The sequence below is a fragment of the Crocodylus siamensis genome, chromosome 6 (genome assembly GCF_052110815.1).
Source record: "Crocodylus siamensis isolate JL-2025a chromosome 6, ASM5211081v1, whole genome shotgun sequence".
NCBI lineage: Eukaryota > Metazoa > Chordata > Crocodylia > Crocodylidae > Crocodylus > Crocodylus siamensis.
The window spans coordinates 24182749-24197068 of NC_143400.1; the positions used below are offsets into that span (position 1 = coordinate 24182749).

Sequence of the window (14320 nt, forward strand, 5' to 3'; positions counted from 1 at the left end):
TCCGGGCACCCAGCTCACCTCCCAGCAGGCCGAGAGGGGTCAGCAGGACCATGGCCACGTAGTTCCAGCGCCAGGAGGCCATCGGGGCAGGGGCGGGTGAAGTGAACAGGGATCCAGCTGAGGACAGCACTGGAGCAAGATTTGGGGAAGGGCCTGGGACCTGGCCAGAAGCACCCCCCCGCCGCCACCCTGGTCCAGCACAGCGCCCCCTACTACCTCCCCCCCCCCCCCCCGCCAGACTAGAGATATTGCAACATGTCTAATGTCCCCTAGTGGCCCCCGTTGGCCACTGCAGCCCCAGCTGAACTGATACCTGGGTTTCCTGGCTCCAAATCCTCCCCGCTACCCCAGACCCTACTCCCTTCTGGAGAATCCGGGTGTCCAGGCTCCCTGCACCCCCGGCTCTGAACCCACAGACCCCGCTTCCCTCCCACAGCAGGGACAGCCAAGTGTCTGGGGTCCTAGGGGCGGGGGGAGGGTTGTCTGGCACCCAGGTGGCCCCGATCCTGGCTGAGGCTCCTACCTGTCCTGGGTCTCGGGCTCCTGTCCCAGTCCAGGTGCCGGCTCCACCAGGCAGGGGGTCCAGGCAGAGGACCACTCCCAGCTGCGCCCGGCGTTGTGCACCCTGCACTGTGCCTCGGGGCAGGAAAGGCTGTGATGGGCCACACCCCTGAGGTGGCAGCTGGGTGGGCCAGTGGTTAGAGCACAGGCCTGGCCGCCTGGGTGCTCTGCAACTCCGGGAGGAGAGTGGGGGCTGGGAGCCCGGCCGCCTGCGTTCTCTCCTGGCCCCGTTACACACACGCACAACCTGGCACCCCCGTACCAGAGCCAGTGAAAGAAAACAGGAGCCCAGAGGCCTCTAGCAACAACAGGCCTAACGAAGCAGCAGCCCTTAATTGGTTTTCAACCTGGTGCATTGTGGGATATGTGTCTCTGTGTTTGCCACTACACAGCCGTGTTTGCCGGGTTCGTATCCAGCCTACAAGGAGCCCCACGGTCCATGTGTCCAGGGGGCAGAAGAACCTGCCAGCTCTGCTCTAGAGGGGTTGCTCAAATTCACTAGGGACTGGGGTCGCAGGCACTGCCTTGTCTCTAGCCTTCATGCCCTGAACCCAGGGCTATGACCCAGAGCTTGCTTCTCTTCTGACAGCGCTTGGCCATCCTCTGTGTTACCCACCACACAAATCATCCATAGAGTCAGGCAGCAAAGACACCGATTTCTCCTTTTCTTTCTTCTCTCTTTCTGTGTAGGATCGGGCGTTATTTGAAAGCAAAAAGGAATCACACAGGAAAAAACAGTGGGCATCCATGGTGTAAGGCAGCAAAGACATTTAATTCTTCTTCTTCTCTTTCTTCCCAAACTGAGCAGGATGGAGCTTTATGTGAAAGCAAGAAGGAATCACACAGGGGAGAACAGCGGCGGGCTCGGAAAGACACCCACCCAAGGTGGATACAATCAGGGTAAAATACACATTACTCATTGTTATACAACAGCTAAAATCTCAGCCACTTCCGAAGCCTATAGGGAAGATGGGTAGGTAGGTCAATTATGCAAACAGCAAATACCATAGATTTCCATATGGAAATTTCAGCCAAAGGGTGGGGAAATAGCCGTCCATACCTCATTAAGGCTTGCTGCATTATGTTCTGCCTCATTAAAAGCCTCTTGCATATGCTTAGCCACACCTCCTTAAAGCACCCCTAGTATTTGGTCCTGCCATCCACTCCTCTTTAAAGCTTATTATTACATTTTGTGCCAACATTGAGCGCATGCCTCATTCAAAGCCACTTAGCTGTCCACAACTCATTAAAATTTTGCCATACCCCAGCCCCGCACTCAGGCCTCGTTAAAGCTTCTTACATCACACACCATTATCCACACTTTGTTAAAAGCTGTTTACATTGTACTTAGCAGTCCTGAGAAGCCAGGTCTAAGGCAATCAATTCATAACAGAGCCTAATTAGCAAGATTCAATGCCCTATGGACCATGGGACTCAGGAAACGGGGAGAAAATTTTCAGCCAACATAGTCCCTTCCACCCACAAAGCTCCACTGATCTTCTCTCCCATCACTGATCCCAGACCGTGGCCCCCTGTCCCCACTCCTGAGACTAGAGCCAGGACTAGGAGTGATGGGGGTACCCACGGCTGACACGTAGTGCTTGATGTTGGGGTAGTCACAGGCAAGGTCTGAGGCAGGTCCACGGCTCTGCGGGGCTGGCTGGAACTTGACACTGGAGTATTGGACGTTGTCAGGGTTGGTCTAGGGGGGAAAAGCCACTGGGCGTTAGGCTGGGGACTAGCACCATGGGCTGGGCTGGCAGGGCTGCAGCATGAGGAGCTGGGAGCCAGGACACTTGGGATCCCTCCCCAGCTCTGCCCTCAAGAGTGCCAGCTCTGGGAGGGGAGTGGGCGGAGGAAAGACCCTGACTACTGCTGCCAGACCTTCCCCCCCTGCCTCGCCAAGCTCAAGCAGCAGAAGCCAGCGCTACCATGAGGTGGGGGGTGGGTTGGGGCCAGTGCCTTGCAATCCTAGATCTTGGATTAAACGTCTTTGTTGCCCTAGCAGCTCTGATATACCCTGCATGGAGCTGCGGTCCCCTCTGCCCCCACCCCAGCCCCAGCTGGGACTGACTCGTTCCAGCTGTGTTAGCGTCCAGCACATCTGCTTGGGGAGGCAGAGAGGTCAGCTTGTGTCTCCCCCACCTTCCAGCCCGTCCCTGGCGCTGAGCTCACCCTAGTTCAGCCTGAAAGCTAAAAGGGCCCAATTGTGCTCCACCGGGGTGACGTCGGGGCAGAGCTGGGGAGAGAACCCAGGTGTTTGGGCTCCCCGTCCTAACCCCCAAGTCCTCGCTCCCCTCCCAGAGCTGGACACAACCCACGGATCTGGGCTCCCGGCCCCTGCTCTTACCCACCCCCTCCACACCCCACTTCCCCTCCCAGAGCAGGGGTGGAGCCCAGGCCCCTGGGATGTACCAGCGAGCTGCTCACCTTGGGGGCTGTCTTCATGGGCTGGCTGTAGATGGTGCGTCGCTGTACTCTGCGGCTCTGCTGGGTAGGGGGGAAATGAGAGAGGGACACGTTACTGGGGAAGGTGCAGGGGTGGAGAAGAGCCTTCACCACCCAGCAGAGCTTCAGAGGAAGGAAGGCAGGCAGTGGGATTGCGGTGCTAGGGGAGACATCACAGCATGGTCTGAGGTCTAAGGACCAAGCACCGGAGGTATGCGGAGTGGTGATCCAGGCCTGACTCAGAAGCATCATTGTGGACAGGGGGTGAGAGAGTGGCAATGTTTTTTCATCTCCATCAAGGCATGCTGAACATACCCTCACACACACAGAGAACACAAGGATCAGAAACATGTGCAAACACACACACGCATGCACATCTACATGTTTAGACACTCACAAAGAACCCAGGCATCTGGACCATGTGCGTGTGCACACGCACACACACACAAAGAGAACCCAGGCATCCAAAATACGCCCCCTGTGAACCATGTCATACACACTCCACCCCTGCCCAGACATCCAAGACACACCCCACAAAACCCAGGCGTCCGATACAGCCCCACCGCCCCGAACCCAGGCATCTGTAGTACGTATATGCACACCCCACCTCCCCCAAGGCCCAGGTGCCTGACACATGTACACATATACAAACCAGGCACCTGGGGCTCACATACACACATAAACCCCAGGTGTCTGGGACACCTCCCCCACCCCCCCAAAACACAATTCCCCTGAGCAGAGAGCATTAGCACACTACCTCCCCATCTGCGCTGAGGAAGATCCGGGGGACTATCCGTGCCCAGCTCCTCCCTGCCCAGCTCAGGGGCATCCTGGGGACCCGGATCACCCGTCTCATGCTGCGCTATGTTCTTGTATGTCAGCTCTGACATCGGGGCGTCCACCTGGGCCTGTGGCGGGGGAGAAGGGGAGGGTGAGACACCAGCCCAGGAAACCAGGAGTCTGAGCATCCAGCCCTGTGCCTCTACCCTGCCCGCTTCTGGACACTGCAGAGCTCAGGAGAGACCCCAGGCATCCCACGCTCTGTGCCCCCGCATCCCAGATCAGGGGGAACCCCAGGTGTCTGGGCTCTCTGTCCCCCAACTCTCACACACTTTACCCCCTGCTCCCCTCCAACATCAGGGGAAGACCCCAGGTGTCCAGACCCCCAACCACTCCTGCTCCAACCCGTAGACACCCTTCCCCACTCGGAGCTGGGACAGAGCTGCAGCGTTCCCCCTTCACTCACCGGCCTCCAGCGTCCTCCTACGCTGGCCTTGCTTCGCTTTCTCCCCCATTTCTTCCTGCACATAAACACCAGACAACAAGCATCTGGGTAGGAACAAAAGCCCCTGACACATGAACTCGGTGGTATCACCCCAGATCCCACCCCTGGATTCAAAACATTTGCTTGTTTTCATTAGTAGCATTCATTTCCTTCCCGTTATACAGGAAAGAAACTTGCAGTCATTGCCAAGCAAAACACTACAGCAATTTGGCACGGAAAACCATAAAGTGAACCTTTCGGGGGCTTTTTCACCCTATTATGTCCTCGTCCAAAACGGTTGCATGTTCTGATGTTCCCAAATCTGCCTTTTTTGGCCGGAAAAAAGCACCCCCAACAGTGTTCCTCTCTAAACCAGCCCTTTCTAGGCTTTTTCAGCCTATTTCTTCCCTCCATAACATGGCCAAAGGCTTCTAGGATCCCCAAATCTGCTTGTTGCCCCCAAAAGCCGCTAAAAATGCCGCTTTTTACCTATAACCTCAGCCCATTTCTAGCTGTAAACAGGTGGGGGGTCTCTGCACCAAGTGCGTGCTGCACAAACCCTTGCGCTTAAGCCAAGGAACCTCCTTACATCAGTGAAGTGCTGGAATAAGACCCAACAGTCACATAAAAACTGGGCCAGGGCAGAAAACGGGGCCAAAACATTCCCATGGCCCCGCGGCAGCCGAAGGCCCGTGGCGAGGGCGTGGCCCGGCGGGACTACATCTCCCATGATGCACCGCGGGGGCGCGGCGCCGGTGCATTGTGGGACACGTAGTCCGGCCGGCACCGCGCACCGCTGCCTCCGCTTCCCCGTCTCCCGCCTTCAGTCGGCGCGGACCCCAAACCTGACGCTTTTCCAGCTGGCAGCAGGTGACTTGGGGAAGGGGCAGAGTCTCTCTCACTGAACACTGAAAACCGTAACCCTTGCCGAGCCTTCAAATAGCCGTCCCGCTCCTGCCGCCGCCATGTGGAGCGCTGCAGCGCCTCTCGGCCTCCTTCCAGCCCCTCGTCACGCCTCTTTCAACCCCTTAAAATCTCCCTGGAACCCACCTGAGGCCTTCAGGCCCGTTTAAACCTGGAACGCCCCTTCCCGGACCCCTTTCAAGCTTCAAAAACACATTTGACCCCCATTTCCACTGCTTTCAGCCCTTTCAAAACCCTTTTCATCCCCTTGAGCCCCTTTTAACCCATTAAACCCCATTTCAACCCTCAAAAAACCATTTAACCCTTTCAATGTTTAACCCCCTTTTCAATCCTGTCCTCACCCCTTTCAACGCCCTGTTTAGCCCCCTTAAAAACCCTTTAATGCCCAATGTGAGCCTATTTTAACCCTCTCCCTTCTGGTCTCCCATCCACAGCTGCACCCACGTGCCTTTGCTGGCGATGGTGACAGAGCAGGAAGGGACCCCCCGCCCTCACATCGTGTAACGCAAGTACCTGCAGGCCAGAGCGAGCCCCAGCAGAAGCAGCAGGAACATGGCACCGATGATGCCCCCAGCCAAAGCGTAAACCAGCCCTTGGGAGTCTGCAAGGGAGAAAGGAGGGCGCAGGAGGGCTGTCAAACCCCGGCTCTGCACCAGGGTAGGAGAGAAGGGAGAGTCTCCCCCTGGCATGGGGGGGTGGTAGAGGGGGCTAGGACAGGTGGGTGGGCAAGGTGATTGCTCCCCTAGACGGGCACAGATGGGCACACTCAAGAGTAACTGAGATGGCCTGCTTATCAGGGGACAGTGGTGTCTCAATGCACATATTCCCACACCCACACCCCCAGTATCCGGGACACAGAGCCCAGACATCCAGGACGCGCTGCCCAGGCGTCTGGGCTGCACACATACAGGCAGGACCCAGGCGTCCAGGGTACACGCGCACACACACACTCACACACATGCAGACCCCAGGCACCCATGTGGCTCTCAACCTCTGTAAGATGCAGCTAGAAAGATCCCCCTGCCCTTGCACTGGGCACCCAGCTCAGGCACTTACCCTGAATGGTGATTTTGGAAGACACAGTGGCCCCCACCTCATTCTGCACCACACAGTGATATATCCCAGCATCCTTTGCTGCAACCACCAGCTTCTGCTGGGACCCCTTCCACTCCATGTTGTCCTTGTACCAGTTGTAGGTGACCACGTCGGGGACGCTGCTGCTGAAATGGCAGGTTAAGTTCAGAGACTCCCCTTTGCTCAGCTTGGGTGGGGTCGCAGGCATGATGTTAACCCCCTTCGGGGCATCTGTAAGAGGCAGGAGAGAGGAGATAGCATTTAAAGGGGTCTAGAAGAGCTTGGCTTTGTGCCCTTCTCTGCTGTGTTGTAAGCACAGTTATTGGGCACTGTCCATTTATGTGTCCTGCACATCGTCTTACCTGATGATTGTATAGGGGTGGCCGGCCCCAGGGAGGAGGATGGTGCCCCGTAAAGCACTGAGCAGAGACACAGCCCTGCCCTTCCCCCCTCTCTTCCCCTCGTTTCCCGCAGCCCCAGCACATGGGGCATCCAGGGAGAGATGGAGACATGGGGAACATTATAGAGGAGGCAGGATGGACACAGAGTTTGGGGCACAGGGTGGGTGGAGGGGAGACATGGGACAGGGTGAGGGTCCAGGACAGAACCAGGCTGGGCCAGGGCAGGAGGGGGACAGGAACTGCTCTCCAGAGTGCCCCAGGCAGAGTTAAGGCAGGTCTGGGTCAGAGCCGGGACAAGCTTGAGGTGGCCATGAAAAGCCCCAGGTCAGTCAGGTAATGTCCCAACAGCACTCAATGAGTTCAGGGTTTACTGCCAAGAGCTCTGGGCAGCCATGAGGCGGGTTGGGGGGGGACACACAAGGTAGGACAGGACCTTGAGCTGGGCTCCAGGGCTCCCAACACTCACAATGAACCGTGATGGATTTGTTGGCAGAGGAGACCAGGAACGCCCACCCGGGGCCGGAGACCCAGATGCTGCAGGTGTAGACACCTTCGTGAGCAGTGCTGGTGTCGCTGATGCGCAAATACTGCCCTCTTTCCTGCAGCCACTTGTCCCCATGGGACCAGAGGTACCTGGCCACGGGTATCCGAGTGGCATCCAGGCAGCGCATGTTGACGTACTCATGTTCCCGCACCACATGGTTTGTGTGCAGGAGCCAGACCACCAAGTGCAGATTCCCTGGGGGTGAGCGGCAAGAGCGGGGTCAGGGCCTGGCACTGGAGTTGGGGTCACAGCAAAGGAGCTTGGTTCCTTGACTCTGAGCCCCAGCGTGCTCCAACACACCAACACCACTGCCTTCCCAGGGAACCCAGATGTCTGAGCTCCCAGCCCCTCTGCACTCACCCCACAGCCCCCAGAGTGGGAGAGAAACCAGGTGCCCGAGTTCCTGGGAGAGGGAGACCTCATAGCAGAGCTCACCTAGTTGTAGGGGCTTGTTCTGTTCGAGGCTGCACTGGTCTTTGTGTCCGGCCACCTGGCAGCTCAGCGTCTTGTTGGGACCCAGCTGGGATGGGGACACCAGCAGCACACTCTGCTTCATCCCAGCCTGGATCTCCGAGTCATCCCATTTGTCCCAGGCAGGGGATGTCTGGCAGGCAGGCTGCACAGAGCAGGAGAGGGACCCCTCTTCTTTTACTGTCAGGGTTGGACGGCATGGGTGGGCTGGGAGGAGAGATGCCCATGAGCCAGGCTGGGCCCTGGGGGGGATCCAGTCTCCAGAGCAGCTCACGAGGGCCAGATGCATCCCAGCTGTCCCAGACCATCCCATCAGCAGCACTGAATTCTGGGATGGCTGAGGAGGGCAGAGACGGGGCTGGTGGGCCAGGAGTAACAGAGCCAGCTCTGGGGCCGCCCTCTCCTCACAGATACGGCCAGTGGGGCAGATTGGACTTGCTTACCAGTCACACGGAGCTGCACGGCTCCAGAGCTGCACCGCTGTTCAGTACTGTGGTCATTCCCTTTCCCAGTGCAGAGCTGGTAGGTACCTTGATCCCCTAGGCGCAGCCCCATGAGCCATAGAGAGCAGTTGCCCTCTGGGTGTTTGCTGAAGGACCTGGTCCGGTTTTTGAAGGCCGCATCAACCCAAGCCTCGTTTGGGTGATAAGCGACAATGACTTTGTTCTGCTTCCACAACACAGCTCCGATGTCCTTCCCCTGAGAGATGTTGTAGCTGCAATCAAGGGTCACGCAGGAGCCCTCCTGCCCATCCACAGGGTCTTTTGGGAGGGTCACAACCCAGTCCTTAAGGTCAGCACCTGGCAGGAAGCAGAGCAGCCAGGGTGTGACTAGGGCCAACCTCCCACCAAAGAGAGCCAGGAGCCCAAATCCCCTGGTCACACCATCTACTGGAGCCTAATTCTCATAGGAATTAGGTCTCGGGGAGAACCCTGGTATCCAGGTCCAGAGTCCAGGGGAGAACCCAGGTATCCTGGACCAGGGCCCAGACAGAAAAGGGGCCTGAAAATGGTAATCTTTTCCCCCGTTGTCCGATTATTATTATCATTATCCCTGGCAAAGAGGGACGATACTAGAAGTTTATCCGGGGCTGCCAGGAGTCTACATATGGTGCTGATCTAGGTCCAGGTCCAGGGGAGAACCCGGGTGTCCAGGCTCCCACAGTCCCGCAGCTCTAAGTCCCACAGACCACAGAGGGGGAAGGAATCCAGGCCTCCGGGCACCCAGCTCACCTCCCAGCAGGCCGAGAGGGGTCAGCAGGACCATGGCCACGTAGTTCCAGCGCCGGGAGGCCATCGGGGCAGGGGCGGGTGAAGAGAACAGGGATCCAGCTGAGGGCAGCAAGATTTGGGGAAGGGGCTGGGACCTGGCCAGAAGCACCCCGCAGACCAGAGATATTGCAACTTGTCTAATGTCCCCTAGTGGTCCCCGTTGGCCACTGCAGCCCCGGCTGGACTGATACCACCCTGGCGCCCCCTGGGGGGGCCCATTGGCTACCGCACAGTGCCCCCTGGAGCCCCCCACACCTTGCCCCCCACAGCCCCGGGGCCCCCTGGAGTCCCAAGGGGACGCTGAAGATCTATCCAGGGGCCAGGGAGCAGCACCATCCCCCAGTGCCCACCCCCTTGTCTGCCAGCCACAGCCCTGTCACCACTTCCACCTCTTTCCCTTGTGACAGCAAGATATTATCACCCGCCTCGTGATGCAGGACCCACATCAGCATCCCCATCCCCCCAGTCTGTGCCCAAAGCCTGCCTTTGGGTGGTGGCACCAGGGGTATGAGGAAGACCTGGGTTTCTGGGCTCCAAATCCTCCCCGCTACCCCAGACCCTACTCCCCTCTGGAGAACCTGGGTGGTCCAGGCTCCCTGCGCCCCCGGCTCTGAACCCACAGACCCCGCTTCCCTCCCACAGCAGGGACAGCCAAGTGTCTGGGGTCCTAGGGGCGGGGGGAGGGTTGTCTGGCACCCAGGTGGCCCCGATCCTGGCTGAGGCTCCTACCTGTCCTGGATCTTGGGCTCCTGTCCCAGTCCAGGTGCCGGCTCCACCAGGCAGGGGGTCCAGGCAGAGGACCACTCCCAGCTGCGCCCGGCGTTGTGCACCCTGCACTGTGCCTCGGGGCAGGAAAGGCTGTGATGGGCCACACCCCTGAGGTGGCAGCTGGGCGGGCCAGTGGTTAGAGCACAGGCCTGGCCGCCTGGGTGCTCTGCAACTCCGGGAGGAGAGTGGGGGCTGGGAGCCCGGCCGCCTGCGTTCTCTCCTGGCCCCGTTACACACACGCACAACCTGGCACCCCCGTACCAGAGCCAGTGAAAGAAAACAGGAGCCCAGAGGCCTCTAGCAACAACAGGCCTAATGAAGCAGCAGCCCTTAATTGGTTTTCAGCCTAGTGCATTGTGGTCTGTAAGTAGTCTCCAGATACACACCCAGGCCCCAAAGCCAGGCCTACCCTGTCTGGGTACACACATGCACGCATGGAACCCGGGTGTCCGGGACACACACACGTGGATCTCAGTGTCCAGTGTGGACATGCACTTACATACATGGAACCCAGGTGTCTGAGATGGACACACACGTATGGAACCCAGGCACCTGGGATACACATACACACACACTCTTTTTCTCTGCCCCCTTCACACCCCTCCCCAGCAGGCCACTTGTTGCCTCATTCTCTCATTCTCTTTCCTTCTGTTCTTTGTCTGCTCCTTCCTCCCCCTGCCGTGCTCCCCCATCCCCCACACCAGTGCCACTCACTGCCGACACACAGCCCCAACCTCAAGTCCTGCGGGTGCCCCTCACCCACAGCCTGCAGCCGCCTGTCCCGCTAGCCCCAGTCGTGCCCCTCACTCCCAACCCGCAGCCTCCAGGGACCCCAAGACAAGCCCATACCACACCAAATGCCTCTTCTATACCGCCACACTGACTTGAGGGGCTAAATCTACAGGGCCATGTCCACACCGGGACTTGGGGGTCATGATTGACCACAAGATGAACGTGAGCCACCAATGCAACACCACAGCTGGCAAAGTGAACAAAACTCTGGCTTGCATCTACTGATGCATCTCAGTCAAGATGTCATCCTCCTGCTGTGTTGGCCTCAGTGAGGCCACAGCTGGAGTACTGCATTCAGTTCTGGGCTCCACAATTTAGGAAGGCTGTGGAGAAGTTTGAAAGAGGAGAGCCATGCGCATGATCAGAGAGCGTGAGAAGAGGTCTTATGAAGAAAGGCTGAGAACTATGGGACTCTTCATCCTGGAGAAGCACAGATCTGGGATGACTTGTTGGCAGCCTATAAGTATATAAGGGGTATGCATCAGGATCTGGGGGAACACCTGTTCACCAGGGCACCCCAGGAGATGACAAGGTCCAATGGTCATAAACTCCTCCAAGAACATTTCAGGCTGGACATAAGGAAAAACTTCTCTACTGTCTGACCCTGCAAGGCCTGAAACAGACTGCAGCCAGAGGTGGTGCAAGCACCTACTCTGGACTCATTCAAGAAACACTTGGATGCTTATCTTGCTGGGATCCTTTGACCCCAGCTGAGTTCTTGCCCCTGGGGCGGGGGGCTGGACTCCATGATCTTCCAAGGTCCCTTCCAGCCCAAATGTCTATGAAATCTGTGAAAATGAGGGTCAGAGGGGAGCTCAGGAGGTCACATCTAGTCCAGTCCCCTGCTTCAAGCAGGACCAGCTCCAGCTACATCATCCCAGCCAAGGCTTCAGCTACCTGGGGCTCCAAAACCTCCAGGGATGGAGCTTCCATCACCTCTTTGGGTAGTGCCTTACTACCCTCCTTGTTAGAGTTTCTCCTAATATCCAACCTCAACTTTCCTTGCTGCAGCTTGAGCCCACTGCTTTTTGTTCTGGCATATGCCAGCACTGAGAATAGTCCAGCTCCATCCTCTTTGCAACTGCACTTGCAATTAATGGCTGCTATTACATCCCCCCTCAGTCTTCTCTCCTCCAGACTAAATAAGTGCATTTCTCACAGCCTGTCCTACCCCATCCTGTTCCCCAGCCCCTGAACCTTCTTCCTTGCCCTCCCCTGGACTCTCTTCAATCCTTTCTGCAGTGGGGGGCCACAGCTGGACACTGGAGTCCCAAAGGGCCTCACCAGTGCTGAACAGAGGGGAAGAATCATTTCCGCGGATCTGCTGGCAACGCTCCTACCAGTGCAGCCCAGGGTGCCCTTAGCCCTCTGTGCATGTGACAGGAATTGCCCTTTTTTGTGATTTTACTGTATTATGTTTTACATGTATGGGGTTTTTTGCGACTTGGGGTTAGAAGGGACCTGCCAGAGGTTACAACTAGTTCAGCCCCCTTACCTAAGGCAAGATCAGCCCTGTACAAGCCACATTCTACCCAGATCCATTATTTAATAAATGTTAGTAAAAACACCATCAACCCTCACCAACAAAAGACGTCACACCCAAGCCTGCCATAGGTAAAGCAGGGGGGTCAGGGCACCCAACATCCTGCTGCTGTAAGAAGCTGTTGCCACATCCTCATATTTAGAAGAGAACATTTCCAGTTTTAATTTGGAAATTATTTTTTCTTTTAAACTCAATTTCATACAAATGGAGAAGCCAGGAGGGAAAAAGAAGTGAAATTTCCCGTTCTTGGAAGATCATCAAGTGTCAAAAGCAAACAAAATCACTGCATTTCCCACTGGAAGAGAAAGCCAACTTGCTGTGCCATTCCAGAGCTCACGCCTCTACCAGCGCCCTGTGAAAGCCCGGTCACTGAAATGCCGAATTCAGGTCCCCATTTATTTATGCTAAAGACTTTGTACCAATGTCCTTCCGTTCGTGGTTTCTCTGCATGCAGCAGGCTCACCTTTCAGAGCCTGGGTTGAATCCCAGGCCTGAGATCCTGCTGTTTTGATTGGTGGAACCCATCCACCAATCAGGAGGCAGCGAGAGAAATAACATCACGCCCCTTTCCGGAGGGGCGGGGAGAAGAGCTCTCCTGGACCTGATTGAAGACTACAACCTGTCCGGTCCAGACTTTGGGGGCGGAGCCCTGGAGTGTATAAAGGGACCTGCTCCCCGGCATAAGGGGAGACGTGTGGGAGCGGGGCTTAGGAGAGCGGGGGAGAGCTGCTCAGCAGGGCACAGCAGTAGCCCAGGAAGAGCCCCTGAAGACTTCCGGCAGCAGGGAGTGGGGGCGGCCCCAGCTCTCGGTGCGCAGCACAGCACACGGCATCCAGACCCTGGGAGCTGCATGAGGCGGCTCAGCTCTGCAACCTCTGGCGTGCAGGCAGAGACACGGTGCACAGGCCGGTGCATGGAGCAGGACCTTTAGAGCCCCTGGGGCGGCTCAGGTCTTCAGCAGCAGCTCAGTGCAGACGACGCAGCCCAGAGGGTCTGGGAACAGGCCGCGCCCCGGTGCTGCACAAGGCTGTCCAGGCCTCCAACCCCTAGCACAAGGCGAAGCGCCCACTACACACAGCGGTGCCTGTGGCCCTAAGCCAGGACGGCGGCAGCAGAGTCAGGCGGCAGAAAAACCCAGCAGGGACATAGCGTGACCTGGAGAACAAGAGGCAACCCTCCAGGACTGTGGAGTAGTAAATTACCCTGGAGAAAGGGTCCCCACAGGGGAGCCCCCCTCCCCCCCAACTGGCTGTGGTATATCTGTGTGTGTGTGTGTATATATATATATATATATAATTATAGGGTTGATTGTTTTGTAAACTTGTACATAGATTATATATATGTCCTTACCCTTTAATGGTTTTGTTGTGATAATAAATCTGTATAAAGTTAAGTAATTGATTGACTGGATCTGACTCTATAGGGGACAGAGGCGGCCACTGGGCTGTTGTGTCCCTCCACAGCACACTGCCTGGCCAATAATTCCCTCAGTTGGAGGGGGAAGTACAAACCCATGTACACCCAGGCTACATTTTGGGGGCTCGTTCAGGATTTTATTAGCAGGAGCTTAATTTTGTGATGTGCTTTATACCCCTATAGAGTCAAGCAAGGAGAAAACATGCCCCAGGCACCAGGAAGAGACGATGCCAGGGGAAGATGGTCCCCATCTTCAAAAACAGGAGGAGGGAGGAACCGGACAACTATAGGCCTGGCAGTCTTACCTCAATCCTTGGGAAACTCTTTGAGAAGATCCTCAAGGAGCACATCTGTGATGGGCCGGCTTCAGGGATGATGCTGAAGGACAACCAGCACGGTTTCATTAGGGGCAGGTCCTGTCAGACCAACCTGATTGCCTTTTATGATCAGGTCACAAAGGCAATGGATGCAGGTGTTGCCGTGGACGTAGTCTTTCTAGACTTCAGCAAGGCCTTTGACACTGTCTCCCACCCCACCCTCATTAAAAAACTAGGCGACTGTGGCATTGATGCCTACACAGTCAGATGGATTGCAGATTGGCTTAAGGGTCGTACTCAGGGTGGTGGTGGACGGGTCATATTCGACCTGTGGGGAAGTGGGCAGCGGAGTCCCCCAGGGCTTGGTGCTGGGGCCTGCGCTGTTCAATTTCTTTATCAGCGATTTGGATGACGGGGTGAAATGCAACCTGTTTAAATTCACTGATGATACCAAAATTTGGGGTGAGGTGAGCACGCTAGTAGGGAGGGAAAGACTGCAACAAGATCTGGATAGGTTACAGGGGTG

General features: G+C 56.8%; 1 protein-coding gene and 1 long non-coding RNA gene across 4 annotated transcripts; one reads left to right on the plus strand and one right to left on the minus strand.

Moving 5' to 3' along the window:
• Positions 1–1314: 1314 nt before the first annotated feature.
• LOC149861734 (sialoadhesin-like) lies at positions 1315–12279 on the minus strand. 3 transcript variants are annotated; one of them, XM_090053078.1, is made up of 11 exons: positions 9688–12279; positions 8920–9018; positions 8131–8487; positions 7652–7894; positions 7139–7411; positions 6254–6502; positions 5711–5798; positions 4256–4310; positions 3767–3917; positions 2992–3051; positions 1315–2263 (listed from the first exon to the last, which is right to left on the minus strand). In XM_090053078.1, the coding sequence occupies exons 2-11, from the start codon at positions 8981–8983 to the stop codon at positions 2253–2255; spliced, it is 1551 nt and encodes a 516-aa protein (XP_089909204.1). In that variant the 5' UTR covers positions 8984–9018; positions 9688–12279; the 3' UTR covers positions 1315–2252. The 3 variants fall into 3 exon arrangements, with proteins under 3 accessions (XP_089909204.1, XP_089909205.1, XP_089909206.1); XM_090053079.1 differs by having other exon boundaries at positions 2992–3048; positions 8920–12279; XM_090053080.1 differs by lacking the exon at positions 7139–7411 and having other exon boundaries at positions 8920–12279.
• LOC149861735 (uncharacterized) lies at positions 4766–12411 on the plus strand. Its single transcript, XR_016443108.1, has 3 exons — positions 4766–5143; positions 5632–5854; positions 12275–12411. It is a non-coding gene; the product is annotated as an uncharacterized LOC149861735 (long non-coding RNA).
• The last annotated feature ends 1909 nt before the right edge of the window (positions 12412–14320 follow it).